We start from the raw sequence: 22,937 nt of genomic DNA, 5'->3' as shown, positions 1-22,937 counted from the left end.
GTGTGTGTGTGTGTGTGTGTGTGTGTGAGAGACAGAGGTGTGCTGTTGTTGAAGTAAATGTACAAAATGAAACCTCTAGTTTTTGTTTAAGTACAGGGTCAGGAATTCACTACTAAATAATATGAACAAACACGTGGAACTGTAGTAATGCTTTCTGATCTCTCAACAGGCATTTTGACGGCAACCACAAATTGATTAGATGGCGCTTGGTCCTGCATGGCTGTGTTGATGGCTTCAGCCGAACTATCATATACTTACGTTGCTTATCCAATAACAGAGCCTCAAGTGTCTTGTCATTATTTTTGGAAGGAATACAAAACTTTGGTTTGCCCTTAAGGGTCAGGTGTGATCATGGTATGGAAAATATACAGGTTGCTCGTTTTATGTTACAGAGAAGAGGAGTAGGCAGTGTTATTACAGGTGTTTCAGTACATAACCAAAGAATTGAAAGACTGTGGGCAGAACTCAACAGAGTTGTATCAAGACACTTTATAAATATCTTTAACTTTATGGAAGAACAGGGTATGTTGGATTCACTGAATGAGCTACATCTTTTTTGTCTGCATTATGTTTATTTGCCAAGGATTGAAAGAGCATTAACAGAATTTGTCAATCAGTGGAACAACCATGGTCTCTCTACACAAGGAGGACAGACCCCTCTTCAGCTGTGGCATACAGGTGTCACAAACAATGTGGGAATCCTGTCGTTTATAAATGACATTTTTCATGTTGATAACTATTATGGCGTTGATGAAGAAGGGCCATTACCAGAACTTCAAACAAACAATAATGTCAATATTCCAGCTATTGACATCAACATAAATGAGACTGCAATGAACATAATTCAACAAGTGAATCCATTAGAAAATGATGGAAATCATGGAATAGATGTGTTTTCTTCACTTTTACACCTTCTACATTAAATAAAATATTTTGCAAAAAATAAAAAAAAGATATATAAAAAAAACATTTCAGAAAACATATGTGATCGAAACTAACATATTGAAACCATTTTCTTTAAAATGATAAAATGACAGCTCTGTTGTCAAACAGAAACTGACACAGGCAGAAGAATAAACAGACACAAAGACAACCAAATCAAAAACCGATGGACATACACATGAAATGAGTAAAGTGACACAAATTTTGTATATTCAAACTCAACAATCTAAATTAACTTCTGACGTGCTGTTAAACAATTGGTATCTACCTGTATGAATCCTGAAGAACAATCACTTCTTGTCAAATTGATGTCTTAAAACATCAATTTGACTGAAGCAGGTAAATTTGGAAATATTAAAACCTTAACAAGTTAATACTCAATACTCACTTTGAATCAAAAGAGAGACCAATACAAAAGAGAAACACGCAAACTCCTCCAGCATAATGTGTTCATACCCTGCCAAAGCCGTAAGTGTTACCTAATGCAAAATCAAACTTCTCCTTGAACAGCTGGTATGAAACATGCAGTGGCAGCCTAATGCAGTTAACACACGTGTTGGCAAGAGGGAAAATTGGTGTAGAAGAGAAGTCATCGTCTCCTCTATGAATGAACTCAATCGAGGGTGCTGGGGAAAAGCCAATAGGTGGCACCGCAGTTGCTCCAGTTGCAAAGGCCAATATCTTCTGTAATTTGGAAGGTCCTTCTTCTTCTGCATAAAACAGAGAAGGAAAAAAGTGTTAAAAGGTTATTTCATTTGGCCAACATAAATTGTCAGTGAGTACAAATCTAAAGCAAGAATCTTAATGACTGTTATTGCAATGACTATAGAGCATGCTTTTCATCTTTCAATAGTCTCAAAGAACTATGTAAAAATGTTACTACAACCAAGAGGGTAATGTGGTGTTATTGTTATATGAGTATGTTCTTTAAAATAAAGATTTCAGAAATGCTAACCTATAAATCGTTACATCTATTTATTGTGCACTAAAGTGACAATTACCTTCTGCATCTTGGAGATAGTCTCTCCAGAAGGTAACAACTGTCTCCTCAGCAGCTCTTCTGTTGCTTCCTTCTGGAGATAGATGAATGTTGAAAAGATCATCCACCTGGTCAGCAGTCAGCATATGTGGCTCATAGCAGAACAGCGGGCGAAAACTGTCTGGATGCCTCCTCATTTTCTCGAGAACCCCAAGAGTTTTCAGACCTTCACAAAATCTGGATAAACAGCACAAAGAAATTTTATTCAATAATTCTGCAATTTCATGCTTCTAAGTTAATTGTATATTATCAATTTGGCACAATCAGTTATACTAGGTTATTAACTGGCCATTTTGATTAATAGGTAAGATTTTTATCACATTTTAATTAATCTGAAAAACACAGAATACCAAAATACCTTTGAAATGGACCTTGAACCCTGTGGATGACCTGAAACATGACAATATCATGTACCAGCAGATCCCTGTCTCTTAGTGAACGCATAGGCCTCAGGCATCCTGCATTGGCCAAGTAATCAAGCAGAGGTTCTTTTGACTTTTCAAGGTCCTCAAGGGTTGTACTTTGAGATATCTAGCATCACAAAGAGCAGAGGAAGGGCTTGTTATGGAAGTTACTCAGTAGTCTTATAACCTATTAGAAGGAACCCAGCCACCAGTGGTCTACACAATCACAATATGCCCGCGCGTACATTGGAAGTCAAATGACTACACATATTTTTTTAATATGTTTACAATGTGCTTAAAAAAATGATAAAATATACTCTTTCGTCTACCCTTATCTACTGAATCTTAGTTTAATATAGCAGCAAAATATAAAAACTTGGCATTCAGCAATGGCCAGACTGATCCGGATAAACATTCCCTGCAAAAGAAAACTGGAACACAAACTATTTTCAATTCACTATAAGATTTATAAAATAAACATATAGAGACCTTTCGGACTTTTTCAAAGAGTTCCAGGTCAGCTATGTCTTCCAGGGCTGGATTTGCTGAATTTCCAACCAGAAGGGAAAATACTGTTGGTGACAGAAAGTTAGGTGGTGGACCACCATGTACCAAGCTCACTGCAATGGCTCTCCCAGAGATGTAGTACCAGTCCCCTCTGAGAGCTGCAAAGCAACAGAATAAAAGGAAAAGCAAAATTGTCAGTAATGTTGCCTGTAAAAATAAATATCAGTTAAACAGTTCCCACTATTAATCTTAGAAAAATAGGTAATTACCAGTACTGTCAAGAGCCAAGTTCTTGCAGTTTTCTTTCCCCTCAAACATGGCTGACCTGGCAATGGTGTCCATCAATAGTCTCAAGAATTCCCTCCTTGGCCCACCTAAATCAACCCCTTCCTCATTTTTCCCCATATCATCTGAGAATTTCACACAGATCATCAAGTTGGGATCATAAGATAGCCTTTGAAAACCACGCAAGGCTCCCTCCCACACAGCAGAGCGATTTATATTAAATTTGCACTGCTGTTTTGTGCTAATTTTGCTTGATAGTTCCAGCAGTATCTCTTGAACAGGGACTTTTTCTGCACTAAAAAAAGAAAATAAAACAGAAAATAAAATATATCAGCCATGTAGTCATGTTACAGAATTTGAGAATATGTGTCACACTGATCATAGAGAGTTAAAGCTTTAAAGGTTTATATTGATTTGACAATTCTGGAAAGCCCAAATTATGTCTCAAACTCAAATTCTGTATGTTTGTTACTCACATCTGATTCTCCAAGCTCGCAATTATAGCTTGATTTAAATCCTCATCATCTGAAGAATCGCCAGAAAGCGATGCCACGAGAGTTAAATATGAAGAATAATCTTCATCATTAACGCTCATGGCAGGGATGTCTTCACTTCTTGCATTGAAATCTCTGCTGTGACTGCTTGTGCTAGGTTTGTCATCACTTCTTGCCATGTAGCCTTCATCACAAATGCTGTTCCCATCACTTCCTTGCTTTGCTCGTTGCCTTTTACCAACACTCCTTCGAATACAGTTGGTCCCAGTATCATCTTCTTCATCACTGCTAGTGCCAGGGTTATCACCTTTAACATGACTTCTTAACCTTGTAGTGACTTGGCTGCTCATGTCTTGTTGGATTTTTGAACTATCAACTTCAAAACAATCATTGTCACTGTCCTTATCAGTTGCACAACTGCTTAATGCTGATTTGGAGCTGATGTGGGAAGGATCTTTGTCTTCATCTGATTCACTCTTCAACAGAAAAAGACCAAAAACATATATCAAAAGCAAGTAATTATAGCTTATCTTAAAAAGATTAAAATAAGAAATATCCATATTGATTGCTCCAAAACACTTGTTTTAAATAAATATATTCTATTTTGTTAGAAGCCCAATTGTTGACATGTTTTTTCCCAAATCATGATTACTTTTCATTCTTTTAGTAACTTACTAAAAGTGTCCTTGATGGCCTTACATAGAGGGCTTTGGTTTTAAAAACCTTTAGGATCAGCATCCCATTCAGCTCCTGACCAACTTGGAGCTTTGGAGACACCAGCTTATTGCCACAAGCCATTAGAAACTCGAGGCTACAAAAAATAAATAGGGACAACAGCAATTGCTAATTAGTTAAATATTTTAAGTATTAGTTAAATATTTTATTATATATTGTTCTGTTTGTGTGTATGCTTTTATGACTTAAATTCTACTGGTATAGTCATATGTTTTTATAATGATGAATGATATTTTAAACTTCTTTACTTTGGTATATTATCTTTAAGTACAAGTCATTACATGAATACACACAGTAACAATAAACAATAGTATTTTACCTGACATCCTCTGGAAGGCGTTCACCAAAGCTTTCCTTGAGGTGTTTCACGACAGTTTGGTTGTCCCAGGTCTTCTGGAATTCAAAAGCACTGAGGATGTGCCCATGTTTGTGTAACCATAATTTTGAACCTTGTTTGCACACTACTCCCCATGATGGAGTTGGAAGTAGTATAACATCTTTGTTGAAATGGTCATGCTGCTGGGCCATAGCTCTGAAATATAAATATTAGATACCATAAACAACAGCAAGTGATAACTAATAATACTGAGATGCAGACAGCAGAACACTATCCAAACCCCTACACAGAATGCTTTCATAGACAAAATTGTTGTAGTTAGGCAAACATAAGGGTTAATTTTATATACTTTTTTTTATACTTTTCCGAGAATACGTGCTTCTTTTGTGGTTCGGACTCCTTCTGACATTTCTTTGGAGGTGGAGGAAAACCAAAATAATTGCTTAAAGGAGCTTCTTCGACATCTTTAAGAGTTCTAAACAAATGTCTGTCCTCCTCCAGAAAATCCTATGTACGCAAACACGCGTTGCAACTTCTTATCTTGTGCGTGTCTTTTGTTTTGACAGCGAATGCGCACCTGCGGACCACTTATGTGCAGCCCTGGTTATTTAGCTCGTCATTGCAGCCACAGAAATTATTTTGTCCATGAAACCATAAAGCTGCACTTTCTTTTTGCCTTATAGTCTGATTTGTCATAACTTCTCCGTTTTGTGGTAAGCTTTTCTTTGGCTGTCACTTCTTCACCCTGACCTGTCTTATTTGGCTCAGCAGAACTAAAATATAAATCCTGCTGCTTTTACACACACACACACACACACACACACATAACGCTCAGCGATTCTCTGCGCAATCAACCTCTCACATGTTTAAGCTGCGGGAGATTTCACTTGTCATGTTTGCATAGTAAGCTAACGATTGATAAGACGATGTCAGAGGAATTGGTGCGCAAATTATCATCACTCACCAATCAGTACTGTCGCTCTCTATACACAGTTCGCGTGATTGCAAAGTGAAAGCAAAAAAACAAGCGCAAATTCAAACGCGATTTCAATATGTCACATATTGACAGTGGCTCACCGATGCCAATGACATAATTACCCAGCTACATTTCCGAAAGAATGCAAAAGCATAGACATATATTTTTCCTTCCTACGATAGCCCGACGGGCAGGGCAGAGATAGATTTTGGTAGCCTGGAAAAATCGCTAGCCCCGGGACGTCGGGCTAGCGATTTTGCGAGCTCTGCAGTATATTATTAAATATCAGACTATTACATATGGCCCCATTTCAGGCAAGTGAATACAAACTCATTAAACTTTGTAACTACCTTTTTCTTCTGGTGCCTGATGTCCAGCTGCCGAAGCATTGCCGAGTTTGATAACGTGGTGCAGGTGCACATTCTCTCCTGACTGTAGATGTCGCTGGCATGGGCAAGCTGCTACGTTGACGTGAGGGAAAGAGGGATGTTAAGTGACTATCCAGTCCGTCCACACTGGTACTTGCAACAGGTTGCTGCCCCACGACTGTGGCATTTGACAAAGTTCTGATGGTCTCTGCTGAGGATAATATACTGTTGAGTAATGCGGCTGCTTCACTTAGGCTACTAGCAGGTTGCTGAGTAGACATCTGTGTAGTGGTTTGAAGTGTACCACTTTTTCCTTCACTTTCCTGGTCTGGACACAACTTCCTGTTCATCTAAAACTCCTTCCTGTTCAACTGAAATGCCTTCCTGTTTAACTGAAACGCCTTCCTGTTTAACTGAAATGCCTTCCTGTTCAACTGAAACGCCTTCCTGTTCAACTGAAATGCCTTGGATTTTCAGTAGTGTGTGTGAGAGCGTTTCAGTAGTGTGTGTGAGAGCATTTCAGTAGTGTGTGTGAGAGGTAAAATTTCAGTAGTGTGTGTGAGAGCGTTTCAGTAGTGTGTGTGAGAGGTAAAATTTCAGTAGTGTGTGTGAGAGCGTTTCAGTAGTGTGTGTGAGAGCATTTCAGTAGTGTGTGTGAGAGCGTTTCAGTAGTGTGTGTGAGAGGTAAAATTTCAGTAGTGTGTGTGAGAGCGTTTCAGTAGTGTGTGTGAGAGCGTTTCAGTAGTGTGTGTGAGAGCGTTTCAGTAGTGTGTGTGAGAGCGTTTCAGTAGTGTGTGTGAGAGCGTTTCAGTAGTGTGTGTGAGAGGTAAAATTTCAGTAGTGTGTGTGAGAGCGTTTCAGTAGTGTGTGTGAGAGCGTTTCAGTAGTGTGTGTGAGAGCGTTTCAGTAGTGTGTGTGAGAGCTAAAATTTCAGTAGTGTGTGTGAGAGCATTTCAGTAGTGTGTGTGAGAGCGTTTCAGTAGTGTGTGTGAGAGGTAAAATTTCAGTAGTGTGTGTGAGAGCGTTTCAGTAGTGTGTGTGAGAGCGTTTCAGTAGTGTGTGTGAGAGCATTTCAGTAGTGTGTGTGAGAGGTAAAATTTCAGTAGTGTGTGTGAGAGCGTTTCAGTAGTGTGTGTGAGAGCATTTCAGTAGTGTGTGTGAGAGCGTTTCAGTAGTGTGTGTGAGAGGTAAAATTTCAGTAGTGTGTGTGAGAGCGTTTCAGTAGTGTGTGTGAGAGCGTTTCAGTAGTGTGTGTGAGAGCATTTCAGTAGTGTGTGTGAGAGCGTTTCAGTAGTGTGTGTGAGAGCATTTCAGTAGTGTGTGTGAGAGCATTTCAGTAGTGTCTGTGAGAGCATTTCAGTAGTGTGTGTGAGAGCGTTTCAGTAGTGTCTGTGAGAGCATTTCAGTAGTGTGTGTGAGAGCGTTTCAGTAGTGTGTGTGAGAGCGTTTCAGTAGTGTCTGTGAGAGCATTTCAGTAGTGTGTGTGAGAGCGTTTCAGTAGTGTCTGTGAGAGCATTTCAGTAGTGTGTGTGAGAGCATTTCAGTAGTGTGTGTGAGAGCGTTTCAGTAGTGTCTGTGAGAGCGTTTCAGTAATAATGTCCCTTACGGCACCTCATATAGGAGAGCCTGGTTTCATGGCAACACATGAAATGGTCTTTTTTTTTTTTTTTTTTTTTGCCTGTCCCGTTTGGCTCTTTTGCCATCAGAATTGTTGTCTAAAGGCAAAGAAAGGTGCCCAACGGATTTACTTTACCAAATTGACCATCCCAGCCTTGCCGTAATGGTCCATTTGATTCACCTTTTATTGTTCATTTTATTTTCACTTACTGAATACGGGACAGACTTGACTGGGGGAAAGAAGGGGAGAAAGAAAGAGGGAAAGAGAAACAGCTGAGAAGAGGGACGGGGGAGAAGGGCAAAAGACAAAAACCAACAGAATGAGCAGAAAAAAAAGAAGGAGAAAAAATGCATATATCAATCACCTGGGTCACCTGCTGAGAAAGAAAAAAGAAAACAAGCAGAAGAGAACAAGAGTAATAGAATAAACAACATCACAATGATATATGGGAATATGACAGTAAATACTAAATATTAAACATTATTGTGCAGCACATAAGATCAACAGAACACAGTGTGCTTTGAGGTAGGAGCCAAAAAGGGTGTAGTTTGTGGGTGTGATCACCCGTGTGTACACCTGTGAGCATGGACGCGCTTGTTTTTTTTTTTTTTAAAGGTTCCTTCATGTAATGATCTGCTAGAGGGTGTGGGGGGGCCACAGCCCCGTCCTCCAGGGCATGAAGCAGGTATGGAGGAGATCAAAACTCCAGACATCCAGAGGCCCCCAGAACACAAGAGACCAAGGAAGACCAACAGAGGGGCAGCCGCGCCACTGTCCCAGAAAGAGCTGAGGAGAGTCCCAGATGAGGGCTCACTCAGCAGCCGCGGAGCAGAAGCCAGGGGGAGTTGCAATGACGCGCCCGTGAGCTCCGCCGGCAGCCAGCCGTGCCTGAGTGACCGAGCCCCAGGCCGAGAGGCCGGGGGCACCCCACCTCCGAAGTGGCCCGAGCGAGCCCCAGGCTCCAGGCCCCGATATGCGGCCGCCAAGGAGTGAGCCGGTGTGTACCTGGACGCCCATCCCCGGACACAAAGAACCACCAACGAACCGATGTCTGAGGGAGTCCGCCACTGGCAGGGGAAGTGGTGGTAGGGGGAGATAGGCCTCCAAACCTTGGAGGGCCTAAGATGTCCCCAGAGAGGTGGCGCCTGACACCCAACCTGACATATAGACACAGAAATACAGACACACACATATACAAACATCCATTCCCACCCTCATGCTCTCATATGCACTTACTCCACACTCAACCAACGTGGAGACAGACATAAAGAGACGCTGTACACACGATCACACTCCCCAAGCGTACTCTACAAACCGGGTCTAGGTACCCTTGCCCCTGGAGGGGGGAACTGCACCCAGACCCAGGTGGTGTTACCCTTTTCCCTGCGGTGGGGGGAGGCAGACCGCCCCGACTCCGCAGCAGCAGGGAGGCCCCACCCTCCAGACCGCAGTCGGACGACCAACTCCTCCTCCTAGCCCCCCCGCTCCAGCAGGTCGCAGAGAATGGGGGTGAGAGAAGACTCCAAACCTCCCTCCACCCGCTCATTGTAGTGTTGATGCATGTGTGTTCTAAGGTGCATTTAAAACCCAGGAGGGCATGGAGCTACCTGCCAGAGAGCAGCAGGTAAGCGCATGGTCCCTCCTGCTAGCCCTCAATGTCTACGTGTATTTAAAATTGAGAGGTGGGCAACGACTTAAAATTGAGAGGTGGGCAACGACTGAGAGGTGGGCAATGACCGAGAGGTGGGCAACGACTAGAAATGGTCATTAAAAACAAAAATAATAACTAAAAATAATTACACAGTCACCGGGAAAGTGGACCTTTAAAAAGTCACAACCATTGTGTTTAACCCAATTCAGAATCTTTTTCTAATCCCAACCCTACCCAAGAAGATCCATGAAATGAGCCTCACTGCCCTCTGCCTCTTCTATGTGGATACTGACTACCTGTTTTAGGACGTTAATAGAAAAATATTTGGACCCTAAATTATATTCACATTTAGACTGTGTCCAGAAATCAATCATAAACTCATGTTAAGTATGGACAAGCGGTACTTGTAGTGCTTTGAAACTTGTTCAAAAAGGTTCTAAACTGATCTAGTTTTAGCATCTCACAAACCGTACTTGAAGGCAGCATCGTCTCCGCGTGCAACTACCATCATTCTCATATCCAGCTCCCGTCTGACCGCTGGCGGGGTGTGTCTCCTGGAGATAGCGGTGGCGAAATGAACCAGCGTCAAGTGAGCATCAAACAGACAATATTGTACCGGAACTTGAACCTGTATTGATGAAAATAAAAGTACTGGCTTGCCTTTAACTGTAATTAAACTTTTAAATAAATGAATTTGAACTGAAAGACATCGACAAATCTGCAGAGTGTGAGATCACAATTTAAACTAAACTTGTAAAAACTTAGATTTTTGTGCTACATGTGCATTAGAGTTCAGTACTTATTTAATAAGAACTCACATTTAATTGTTCTTTTCACTCGAAGGGTGTGTTTGAGGCCATTGCTCTATGCAGGACAGTCAGTTGTTACTGCCGAGACAGTGGAGATACGGCTTGAATCACTGTCCCTGCCAACTGCAACCTCTTCCTTTGGAGTACAACAAGGGTTATTAAGAGATCCTCATATCTTATTCTTTGCAGAAGTACGTTTCAGGATTTAATACTGTTGCACAAAAAATAAAATGAAACTGAAACCCTACTGCAGATTCTTTCAGAAAAATAGAATCTTCCAAAACTCCCACTAATATTCAAAATGTCCTTTTTTCTACATAGTTCTGTCTCAGTAATCAGGGTTCCTTGTTTCTGAAAGGTAAAGGCCATAATGGGCTGCAACTATCTGTTGATCTCCCCACCCAAGAAAAATTACATTTTAAATGAAGAAAAAATAAAGTAAAAACAATAAACATAAAAATAACATTTAATACAATGAAATGAGACCCAAAACTGAAAAAATAAGGGGGGGTATATTGTCACCCCCCCAACTACATTTATAAGAAATATTAAGTCGCCTGAAAAAGAACAATAAAAACTAAAAGACCACAAAAGAAAGTGTAAAACTGAAGAAAGAAAAGCAAAAAAAAAACAAAAACACAAGCAACGATCAAACTGAAATAAATCTATAAATAAGAAAAAATGAAGAAAAAAAAGATATTCAGTATGGGGTTATAATCTAAAATATATGCAATTGAAAAAATAACACAAGAAAATTAAACAATAACTTTCTAAATCTGGTATTTGATGTTGAAAAAATGCACTGAAAAAGTAAAGAACAAATCAGTTTTTAGGTTTTTCATTCAAAGACATGTATCTTTTACTTTGAAAGTGTGACCGGAAGTCCGTCTCAAAGCTGCTTCGCACTTGTCGCCGACGAAGTGTGAAGCTGTAGAGCTCGCGCCTCTTCAGACTCAGACACCTTGGAGACAAGAAGACAGCGCGAGCACGACTCACACGCGGACGTATAAAATGCTGTTGAACAACGAAACCAGTCTGACGAGTCGGGCTCTGGCTAAATTCTAACATTCCTCTGCGAGCAGAAGAAGAGCCATGAAGAAACACCTGAGTCCTACGAAACAGCATCAACAGCCGCAGCCGCCACCACCGGCTGAAGTTCCAGCCTGCGAGGTGACCGTCCAGCAACTCAACGAGCTCCTGTCCGACGGCAACGGCTTTTACAGCCTACCGACACAGCACTTCAACGAGGTCTTTCCCAGGATATACATCGGTAACGCGTGAGTCATTCACCATTGAATCTAACACGTGATGCCGTTGTGACACTGAGAGACACTCCCTACACATACTCCGACCAGACGCGACCATGACAACGGTGTCGCATGTCGGTTAGCACGCGCGCACGAGCGGTGGTCCTCCGCTGTCATCATCATGGAGGAAGCGACAGGCGGTTGTTGACAACAGATAACCCCGAAATACTAGCCTGATTTCAGGGAGAAGTCATTAGCCAGACAGTTGATTAACAGATAACACTGCAATATCACGACTATCTGTCAATATATAATATTATTGTTATTATTGTTATTATTATTACAAATCTACGTGTGATCCTCTTTACCTTTAAAGCAGAGGAAACCAACGAATTCAGAACACGAAGGACGAAACTAAAGAGGTGTTTTTACTCAATGAACCCCTCTCTGTCATTAGTATCATTGCCATGTCTTCATCAAGCCGCTCCCCTTTCAGTCCCGCTGGGCTGCAGGAACACAGCAACCGTCACCACTCTTCCCCCACCCCCCATCTTTCATTTATTATATGAAAAGAAGAAAAACATTTTCTCTCGGAGCAAATTGTGGAAAAAAAGAGATGTGAATTCTTAGTCTAAATTGTGAAGATGCTCTTTAGACAGGAATAAACAGGAATCTAGTCAATTCATGTCATATATAAGTTAATTCAGCAGTGTTAAACACATTTTATCTCTTCCTATTAAAAAGGATTTCTTGCTCCCCACCATAACCAAGTGTTTGCTCATATGTCATTGTGTGATCTTTTGGAAACTCCTGCATATCTCTTTAGGCTGGCGCTATGTTAATAAAATTATATTGCATTAATTCCTTTGTTTACTTATAATGTTAACAAGTACACTCACCTAAGGCAAATGGAAACTGCAAATGACTGCAGCTAAGATACTAAAAGGAGGTCATGTGTCACATTCCTTGCAGAAAATGAATTCATATTTAATATTTTTCCTGCCAGGTAACTAATTAATCAGGTAATCTCCCATCTCTGTAAAGAAATGTGACGTATATATGTGTCTTTCTCACAAAACACAACACAAAATTATTTGCAAATACAAATCTGTGCATTAAATAGTTGATTGTAAACATCTATTGGAAAACGTCTAAGACTGAACACAGGCACAAACCAGACCAGTGCTTTCTTTGTGCATAATCAAATCATGGAACAAAGGTAATAGAATTAACTTAATAGCAGCAGTATGTTTTTTTTTTTAAATTTATTTCTTCCTGTAAGAGATGCTGTGCACACACACACACACACAGACCCACACATGCAGCGTATATGGAGTATAATGTATATTTGTTTATTAAACAGGTCTGCAGCTGAACCATAAATCCATGGTTGTTTGTTGACTTGGTGCTATTGGCTTTGTAATGAACATGCTGACTGTTTAGGAATTTACTACTCAGTGTTCCAGTAAAGCTAGTTCAGATTGTGTATGAGATGTACTGTAAAATCTTCCCACTGAACCTAGAAATAAACAGAGACGGTCCTCGTCTCACTACTGGTATTGCTATTTTGGGCTTTTTCTTTGCCTGTAATAGCTCTTTTACAATACACGCATCGCAGCTCTGAACTTTTCCAGACCTTATTCGACACAGCTGCATGTGGGGCTGTTGAATTTACATTAATGTGTTTTAATCTGCCAGTTCTTTACTACAAATGTAAGTTATAGTCTGGTGAATTTAAAATGAATGCGTAGAAATCATCTATTTTATATCTTACATGCTCTATCCTAAGAGCTCCCTTGCCTAAACCATAGTATTTCCAGTAGTGATAAAGTGGACTGTCTCCTACTGTGTGCTGCATGTGAGAAAAAGCAATATCAGATAATATCCTGAACTGATTCTTGCCAGTTGCATATGCATAGTTTATGAATATTTTATGCACAAATCTGTGATTCCCCAATGTTTTCTTACCTGATTTGGTTGTTTGCATGCTGTGAGGCAGTTATTAATACTATAACATCTCCTGTGGCAAAATTTTAATTTATTTACCAATAAAGCATTGTTACCTAGCAAGAAGTTCCTGAGTTCAATTACACCACCAGGCCTGGGTCTTTCTCTGTGGAGTTTGCATGTTCTCCCCATGTTTGCTTGGGTTCTCTCCGGATACTCTGGCTTCCTCCCACAGTCCAAAGACATGTAGTTAGTGAGATTGGGTTAATTGGTAACTCTAAATTGCCCATAGGTGTGAATGTGAGTGCGAATGGTTGTCTCGCTATGTGTTAGCCCTGCAACATAGTGGTGACCTGTTCAGGGTGTACCCCGCCTCTTGCCCTAAGACAGCTGGGATAGGCTCCAGCCCCCTGTGACCCTGACAAGGATAAGCGGAAGAGGATGAATGGATGGATGGATGAATTAATTGGTTAGCACCATCAACAAGGAGGTCCTGGGTTTGAATCCACCTGAACAGAAAGCTGGAACCTTTCTGTGTAAGGTTTGCATGCTCTCCCTCTGCATGTGTGGATTTTCTCCAGTACCTCTGTAATTTGAAATTGGCTGTAGGCGTGAATTAGGGTTGGGCGATATGTAAAAAATTTTCCAACCGGCAATCGTCAGTCCAGTAATCGACAATGGGCAATATATTCGCGCATGCGCAGACTTGATGGGCGGAGCAATGTAATCATGGGGGGACTGATTTGCGCGTTTACAACACAGAAGAAGTCCAAACATGGACGAACTAATTTCCCAAAAAATTAGGGCTGTCAGCATTAAGGCGTTAATGCAGCATTAACGCGGCTATCACGATTAACGCAATCAATTTTTTTAACGTGCTCAACCCATCTGGAGCGCAGAACAAACAAACTTTGGACAAAATGCCCGAAATACGTTGACAGAGACATTTCAGAGATTCTGACTCAGTCTGCGCTCCAGATGTTAATTGTTAATTGCATTAGTCGTGATGACGGCGGGTTAACGCTGACCGCACTAAAAAAAATTAGGAAGTCGCCAATTTGGGATTTCTTTGGCTTTAAACCAGATGAAAGAAGTAAACCTAAGGATCTAACCAAAGTGGAGTGCCGCTTGTGCAGACGTACACTGTGAGCAAAGGACTCTAAACACGACTAACTTGCATGGACATGTACATGTCCGCCATCCGCCTGAGTATGCTAGGCTATCACCAGCTTCTGCAGGTCCATCAACAAGCATTTGGGTGCACTCTGAGGAGGGTGCATTTGCTTGAAGATAAAAGAGGGTGCTGTTAAAACAGCGCTACTATTTTTTTTCTGTTTGACTGCTTCTATTAGCGCCATCATTATTAGCAAAGTTACTCTTAAACACCTTACTGTTGTTACTCTTATTCCTCGACTGGTTGGTGAGTGGTTGCTGGCAGTCTCTAGGTGAAACTGGTCACAATAATGGTCCTTTGGTCATTACCAGATTGCCACAGTTTTGTGTAGTTTGCATGGAAAAGTGGGCTAATTTGCAAAAAACCTCTTTATGTGTTTAAAGTGTAATTTTGTTGCTATTAAAGAAACAAATTTAGTTTCTTTTGCATATATTTTGCTGTGTGGTAATGTATACCAGCTTTTACAGAGCAGCTCTTAATGCCACCTTTATGGATTTGTGGTAGAGAGAACAGATTCAGGGATGCCTCAAAGAAACTTGTGGGTTCAATCACTGCCAGTAGAGTGGTGGAGGAGCCGAGCCGGACAGAATACAAGCACATTACTGTAGCTCAGTGCTACAACACAATCAATCTGGATGTGCCACTCTGTCCGGCCAAGTCTCCAAACAAAGTGCTGGCAGACCTGCGCTCTGCTGAAGCTGATCAGAGAAAACTGTCAGCATGAAAGAGCGACTCTAAAGTGCTCTCAGCTTTATGACTTCTTTTGTCGAAGAGATTTTGATGTCTGATGAACAAACTAGGTTTGAGTTTTCGGTGGGGGGTAATTACTGAGCTATTTTATTTTAAAGCATATCTTAGAGCTTAGAAAAGCTTGATAGGACAGTGTAACATAATGTGATATTACACATATCTCAGGCAGGGAGAGCCGGTATTGATTGTTGATTAAAGGCTATGCCTTGTCCACAGTTTCCACCTCTGGGACCCAGTAATCCTCCCTGCTCATCTCATTAGTTGTACCTCGTTATAAATCAAATTATGTAGCTGGCCGGTAGAAATCCATTGGATGAAAACCAGTGCATCTATTAACACAAGACTAGCATGTGGTGCATCTCGCATACGCGTTTTTTACGGCGCTCGACTTAAATTAGAAAGAGATCTGTCCTTGAAAATGTTCATTAAACTTTCTTATCATAGGTACCCTCAGGAATTGGACCCATTAACCATTTTTAGGCTTTGATATACAGTTGCCTGTCAGATTTTAATTTTTTTAGGTCAAGACACAGTTTCATTTACATAATAACTGTTCATTTAAGATATACAGTAGTCACTCATGCTGACATTTGTTGGGAAAATGTACAGCATTGCTTTCCCTTCTTTATTTTCATTTAATAGAAAAATCAGGGATACTTATACAGCTGCCAAAAAACATCCCATTTTCGTACTCTGTAAGGATTTAACATTTTCAACAGACCATTAAATTGTAAGTTCATATTTTTTTTGTACATACATACATTCGCTCATTGTGCATCACTTTAAAGCTCACAGCTAGTCGCTTGGTTTCCTACTTAACCCTCTAACTTATTTATTACCTGTTCATTTGTCAATTAACAGTATTCCTCACTCTCATTGGTAGTTGCATTCAATTCTCAGATTCCGCCCACTTCACAATCACAAGAAATTATTTTGCCTGTAGTTACCTGCCAATTGCCCATTAATACAAGTTTTCTTAGTCTTTGAACTCAACTGGAGTGACAGTTCTTTCCTACGTTGGTGTTTTGACCACACATCTGCATTTGTTGAGTCTTTCTGCTGATTTATTCAGTTCTTTCACTTAAAATAATGTATACAGCAGACACTCAGTAAAAGTTTAAAGTCACTAATTCAATAAACAAGATGTTGACTAGAGCAGCACTTGTGTTTATTGAACTAGTCAATGTTTGCATCCATAAATGGATTATGAGTCTACTTTGCCAGCTTGCAATGTTTTCAGTTCAGTTGTAGTCAGCACTCTTAAACCACGGTGTGCAGCTTAGGGACTTAAGGTGTGGTTGTTTGCTTTGAGAAACGCTCTGGCTCTTTGTGAAGCTGGTCTTTAATAATGGATGTGTTGGGACTGCAGATCCCAGGGTAAGGAGGCCGGGACAGGCCCGGCAAATAGGAAGGAAGCCATCGGCTGTGAACCCAGTTGAACCTACTGTGCCTCTGCATTGTGTTGTGTAGAAGTACAGTATAGGCCTTTACACACTACTACCCTTTACACACAAAGAGATACGCATGCCTACGCTTTACTTGCTTCACTTTTTTTTGCATTGAAGTGCTCATAGTGTGCATGCATATTGAATCATTTATGAGCACTAGCTTAGTCTAAATATACACAGACTTTTTGTGAATGAAATGAAGATATTATTAATGTGTAGCCTGGATTTCTGAATCTCTGCCCTGTAGCTACGATGCTAGCAGACAGGCTGCTTCATCCCTCCTCCTTTGGTTGCAAAGTAACATTGTAGCAGAATTTCTTGTTAGGTATTGGGTTTTGCAGCCTCCACCTCTAGGGAGCTGCCCAGGGTCACCTCACCTTGCCTCCAGGCTCACGTTGACGTTAAGCCTGTATAGTAAAGCTTTGTCAGAGTGAACGATTTACAGATTCGTGAAAATGGTTTTAAAATAAAAAACAATACATATATAAACTTATATCATGAATAGTATTTGTAAGGCAGGCTACGAGGTCATTATTGATCTTAATTAAATGATCTTGATAAAACTGTCACTCTTGTCCTATTTTGGGGTGACCGTGGCTCAGGGGGGTTGGGAAGCGTATCTGTAACCGGAAGGTCGCCGGCTCGATCCCCGGGCTCTCTGTCCTGGTCGTTGTGTCCTTGAGCAAGACACTTTACCCTATCGCCTATACTGGTGTTGGCCAGAGGGGCCGATGGCGCGATATGGCAGCCTCGCTTCTGTCAGTCTGCCCCAGGGCAGCTGTGGCTACAACTGTAGCTTGCCTCCACCAGTGTGTGAATGTGAGAGTGAATGAATAGTGGCATTGTAAAGCGCTTTGGGTTCCTTGAAAAGCGCTATATAAATCCAATCCATTATTATTTGCTATGGATCCCTCACTTTTCTATGTGTTATACATAAAGTACACCCCTTTCCTTTACAGTGTCAATTTCACCTCTTTCTAGAAGCACCTAAAAACATGCTTGCTGTTTAGTTCAGCTCCAGATGAGATAACTAAATGAGAGAATTCAATTAACAAGCTATGTCTAAAATCATAATGAGAAAACTTTATTGTCCATTGCAGTGTAGTAGAAATATGTCTTAAGCATAAGTGTATGCAAATAAAACTGCAGATATATGAACAAAAAACTTTATAAACAACACATACCAAGGCAGAATTATTACTCACAAAGTTTAATCTGTGGAGAATTGACTGGTGCCTTTATTTCTGGATTTCTCAGAGTCTCTCACCCATTTTCACTCCATTGTCACTGTGCAGATTTCCTAAGGCACGCGAGCTTCCACCTGGGGCTTTCTTCGCCCCCCAATCTGTAACTCCAGACATTTAGTGATGGCAGCAGGCTGGCAGGCTGTGTTTATAGCCATAAAAACACCACAATGTCAAGAACCACCTCTTTTTTTCCTTTTATTTGTTTTTAATTTTATTTGCATTTAAAAATAAGGTCAGGGTAAATGAAATTCAAGAACTGCATCAGGCTTATTAAGTTAATGATTATTCATGTCAAATTATCACCATAATATCAAACAAAGTAATCTTTAGCAGACTTATGACCAATGAAAAATTATGTCTGGCCTCCAAAACAGCTCACACTAATTTCAAAGTATATTTGATATTATTTGTGGTAGTCTTCATGTTCCTCCAGGTAATTTCCTGTTTTACTTTGAAGTTTAGTTGTTTAGATGTGCCTTATTTTGGTTTTAATTCATGCATTTGTTCTTTTCCCTCTTTTGTGATTGTCATTACTTTCACCTGTTTGATTGCATCCACCTGTGTCCTGTTCCCACCTGTCTCTTAACATCATTCACCCTTGTGTACTTTTATAAACCTGGCTTTCCCTTTAACTTTGCCACATTTTCTTCCGGCTTCCTGTACCTATTTTTTGGACTTCTTTTTAGCTGTTGGACTTTCTGTATTTTTAGATTCTTGTATTAACTACTTTTTTCTCTTTTTGTTTTTTTTCGCTACCCCGTGCCATGCACTTGAGTCCAAAATCAAAACTTCCTTAACACAAAAATTTCTCTAAGAATCAGTGACATTGCATAAATACTTATACTGTAGCTGCAGTGTTTGTCCAGATGCTTACCAAAGCTTTGGTGTTATCAGTTCTCCTCATGTCCCATGCCTAGCTGTGATCTTGTTAGATCAGCTGCTCTCAATGCCAGCTAACATACGCTCATGGCTCAGCTGATAGGTTTCATTGCATCCCATTGACAAATCTAACATAAGATGTGCTATTTGCACTGCTTTGCTATGCCCATAGGTGCTGGTTCTTCTGCAAGCTACTTTGAAACCCACCTCCAACCACTCATCACTAAATCACCAAATACAAATGACTGCAGATAGAAATAGCAGTCATCTTATAAATATAGTAATCTTTAATGAAATATATTTTGCTTGCATCATAACTTTGCCATATCATTGTACAACAGCTTTTATATACTTCCAGTTTTCTTCTCCATTTCTATTTCTTTCTTCTATTTTTTGTGTTTTCGATTATGTGCAATTTCTTTTGTTTTAAAAAATTATGTGCAATTAGTGGCACTAAATGTACCATAAACTTGGAATACAACTTATAACCTAAATACGCAAGGAGGTTTTTTGTTCAGAATCAATGGGCAGTGCCTTTGGCCAGGTTGGATGTGGATGCAGGCATTGGGCCAGGCAGGCTGGAGCAGCCAGAAGCTTGTACTGCTTTGTTATGGTTTGTTAGCTGTGTGGGACTGTTTGCTTTGTATGGGTCTAATGTGCAATAACGCAGCTCTAAAAGGGGATGTGTATTAGAGCAGGAGGTAAGCAGAAACAGATTCATTGTTTCCTGGAAGTAGGGTGAATGATGATGGAGGTGAAAATACTGGAGCAGAGCTGTCTGAGAATAGAGAGATTGTTCTTTTTGTCTGTTGTACTACAAAAAATAAAATAAAAAAGACAAATACATCAGAGTCTGCAGACTGAAAAATGGACACCTTTATAGGTCCTCAGCAGTTTCAAATGGTGCCCATTAGAGCTGGATTGGACTGGTTGGTGAAGAGGGTAGTACACACTGCTGTATGAAAACCAACCATTACTGAGAAAAAAGACTTTTTGGGGGGGACTATAATCGAACTCACAATGGCTGATGCTTTAGACACTCAAATAGCCAAATTTTCTTATTTTTCTTATTTTCAGCACAGTACAACAAGCTGTGCTTATGTGTTACAGACATAGGAGTAATGCTTACTGACAATGAACCTCTACTTAGATATTCAAGAGAAATAAATAAAATAAATGATCTAAATGATTCCAATATTCATTCAATTAAAACATTTCAGATATATTAATCGTATTAGAGCGCTTCATGCGCCCCACAGGATGTAGGCAGTATTTTAACAGACACCCAAGGATGTTTAGCAGTTTGTTTTTTTTTATCCATCACCTTGACTTCACTTTGTTTTAAACTGCTCAGTAGCTAGCCCAAGCCTAACACTGGTTTACATTACACTGACCAGGTCACTGTTGTGGTGATTACCTGAGAGTCTCATTCTGTAGTGTGGACTGCAGCCGGTAACAGGAGTCCTTGTTGTGATTCTGTAGGAAATCCTGAAATAAATGCGGTTATTTTTCAAAAACAATTATTCCAAACCTTCAAAATGTAGTGCAAGTCTGGCCACACAGTTTACGTTAGCTAGATGAATATATAGGGTAACTGAAACTGTGTTACTTTAGTGTTTAATGAGCACATGTGCTACCGTTAACATGAATGATGGCATGTTAGTGAATTGTATTACATTATTAAATTAAATTTTTTAATTTTATTTTAAATTTATCACTGCATATTTGTTTTTCTTTTCTCACTTCTACCATCTGTAACCTTTGAAGCACTTTAACCCTATAATGCCCGTTGTATCATATTTGATATGAGTTTCTGAGACCTCTAGCTCATCAACATGATCAATACTTGACATAATTTCAAAATGTTATAGACAAAACTAAAATTAACACTGTTGTTAACAAAAAGTTGCAAAAAATGCCCAATGTATTCTATGCGATACAGAAAATATATAATAAATATACAATAAAAATATATCATACACAACATGATATAGCAAAATAAATTGTGGATTTTGTTATAAGGGTTAATAAACATCTCAGTTCCAAAAAAATCTGAATTTTCTGGCTAGTTTTTTGAAGGGTTGGGTCTTTCAGGGTTAAACTGGAAAAAAAGTTGCTGAGCGATTATAGGTTTGATTGATATTTGTAATTAGACCTCGAGTCATGAGAACTCTACTTTGGAAATAAGTTGAGACAAAAGGCACTTTAATGTGACTTTTGTTTGAAAAATCAGTACGAGGGAGCTGCTTTTGTCTCCCAGCAGATACTCAGTATTTGGCTGTTCATCAACAGATGCAGCGAAACACTGTGTGCTGCATGTGGTGTTATTGCGACCTGTTTGTCAAAATACCACTTTAAAAAAAAATTGTGCTGACACACTGCTTTGCTGTATCTGTCAGGTGCTGTTAGTACTGTTATTTGTCTCAGATGTCTTGTTCTGTGTCTGCACATTCATCATTTTATTTCAATTTCAGAGGCTCTGTGAGTTTAGTCCAGTGCCTCTAAATTGAAATTAAATTGTAGACTGGTAAGCATATTTGATCAGTTTTTTCATCTCTGATCATTAACCTCTTCTCGCCTTTGCAGGTTTGTCGCTCAGAATACAATGCGTCTGCAGAAACTTGGTGTGACACACGTCTTAAATGTAGCAGAGGGCACCTCCTTCATGCATGTCAACACCAGTGCGGATTTCTACGCTGGCACGGGCATCACCTATCATGGCATCCAGGCCAATGACACAGAGCAGTTCGACCTCAGTGCCTTCTTTGAGGAAGGGGCTGATTTTATCGACAAGGCCCTAGCGCACAATAATGGCAAAGGTGGGGTTATTTTGTCGTTTATGTTTTATCTATTGGACTAAGGAGGTAAATGTTAACTCTTGAAATACATGTATTCATTTTTAGTAGAATATTAAAATAATGGCCACCAAACTTTTGTGTGCAAGTGATCTACCACTTAGCAACAAGTGTACAAAGTGGTAGGACATCCTAACACTTTGCACATATAATGTTGTTGACATTTTTTGCTTGATTTGTAAATGGGGGGAAAAAAAAAGAAGGACAGACTGTGGGATGTTTTTCTTACTTACGCTTATGTGCATTAAACTGTGGACTACAAGCTGTCCAGAGACCAAAGAACTTCCCGTTACAGTCTTGTGTAGCAAAGAAAAGCACCAAATTCTGTTAAATAGCTGTTTGCCAATTTTGTAGTCGGTTTCTTGAGAAAGCACAAAAATAATACATCATTTCTACATTCTTCAGACTATTTTTATTTAGTGAGGTCCTAAAAAGCTGTTCAGGAGCCATAACTAGAGATAACACCCACTCGATGTTTGAAAAAGCCCATTGTTTTCCCTCTATTGACTATATATGGTGCTAGGAAGTCTGTATGCTTATATATGCACAGGTAGAGAATATATTAATTGACTATATTACATTACATCAGTATTAGTATGTGTTAGTACCCCACAACTTGGGTAAAACTAGCACCTAAATATATCCAGCACTTCAAAGAAATGTATCCCTTATGCTGGATATTTATATTTATTTAACAAATGGGAGCACTATGCCTTTCTTACTTCAATAGCTCACACTTAAAAGTAATTTGCTCCAAAAGTTGAGACATGAAAACAAGTTCCTCTTGTTGTTTGTCTAACAAGATCCAGTCTTAGTTCCAGTCTTAGTACTCCTCATTGTTGTGGATCTTAAAGCAACAACAGGAGATAATCACAGTGGCCCTGAACACCTCTCGCTAAATCTGACACACTCATGAGTCCTGCTCCATATTCCATTACCCGATCACATCCCTGCACATCAGCATCGTCACAATGTTTGATGTGTAGCACACCTGTAAGATGTTAAACGGGTGCTGTAATACTTTGGGACTATGTAAAAGAACAGAACAAGTACTGCAGTAAAAAGTTGTAAGAAAGGGGAAGATACAGAAATCACTAGGGAACTGAGTCTTGACTTTCATACAACTTCTAGGTCAGGCATACTATACACCATTTCAGGTGTGCAAACTTTGAATTTTGAATAGTACGAATCAAAAAGCAGCTGTTTCAAATCTGAAACCTAGCAT

General features: G+C 39.9%; 2 protein-coding genes and 1 long non-coding RNA gene across 8 annotated transcripts in view; 1 reads left to right on the top strand and 2 right to left on the bottom strand.

Moving 5' to 3' along the window:
- Positions 1-200: 200 nt before the first annotated feature.
- LOC309713507 (uncharacterized protein) lies at positions 201-6,529 on the bottom strand. 3 transcript variants are annotated; one of them, XM_082545173.1, is made up of 9 exons: positions 6,070-6,529; positions 4,726-4,938; positions 4,347-4,482; positions 3,654-4,147; positions 3,162-3,472; positions 2,875-3,050; positions 2,340-2,512; positions 1,944-2,158; positions 201-1,652 (listed from the first exon to the last, which is right to left on the bottom strand). In XM_082545173.1, the coding sequence occupies exons 1-9, from the start codon at positions 6,435-6,437 to the stop codon at positions 1,393-1,395; spliced, it is 2,346 nt and encodes a 781-aa protein (XP_082401299.1). In that variant the 5' UTR covers positions 6,438-6,529; the 3' UTR covers positions 201-1,392. The 3 variants fall into 3 exon arrangements, with proteins under 3 accessions (XP_082401299.1, XP_082401301.1, XP_082401300.1); XM_082545175.1 differs by having other exon boundaries at positions 2,998-3,050; XM_082545174.1 differs by having other exon boundaries at positions 4,371-4,482.
- A 1,770-nt stretch (positions 6,530-8,299) lies between these two features.
- On the bottom strand, positions 8,300-11,112 carry LOC309712587. The gene is made up of 3 exons (XR_014278331.1): positions 11,029-11,112; positions 10,175-10,301; positions 8,300-9,984 (listed from the first exon to the last, which is right to left on the bottom strand). It is a non-coding gene; the product is annotated as an uncharacterized lncRNA (long non-coding RNA).
- The window catches only part of dusp3a (dual specificity phosphatase 3a), a 25,503-nt gene continuing 13,621 nt past the window's right edge, over positions 11,056-22,937 (top strand). For all 4 annotated transcript variants that reach the window (XR_014278328.1, XR_014278329.1, XR_014278330.1 and 1 more), the window contains exons 1-2: positions 11,056-11,442; positions 21,444-21,676. Coding sequence is in view for 1 of the 4 variants with exons in the window: in XM_082543480.1 (XP_082399606.1) it covers positions 11,258-11,442; positions 21,444-21,676 (418 nt within the window). In the remaining 3 variants the exon portion in view is untranslated. The remainder of the gene's footprint in view (positions 11,443-21,443; positions 21,677-22,937) is intronic.

The sequence above is a fragment of the Aulonocara stuartgranti genome (genome assembly GCF_965226115.1).
Source record: "Aulonocara stuartgranti genome assembly, chromosome: 8".
Classification (NCBI taxonomy): domain Eukaryota; kingdom Metazoa; phylum Chordata; class Actinopteri; order Cichliformes; family Cichlidae; genus Aulonocara; species Aulonocara stuartgranti.
Note: the sequence above shows the minus strand (reverse complement) of the source record. Positions and strands in the feature narration are given on the sequence as shown.

Bases quoted from the DNA above. Each gene is read 5' to 3' on its own strand.
- LOC309713507 (XM_082545173.1), bottom strand. From the start codon at position 6,437: ATGAACAGGAAGTTGTGTCCAGACCAGGAAAGTGAAGGAAAAAGTGGT. The intron at 4,148-4,346 runs GTAAGTTACTAA...TTTCTGTTGAAG, and splicing joins GGCCATCAAGGACACTTTTA to AGTGAATCAGATGAAGACAA. The intron at 2,513-2,874 runs GTCTCTATATGT...TTGTGATGCTAG, and splicing joins TCTTTGAAAAAGTCCGAAAG to ATATCTCAAAGTACAACCCT.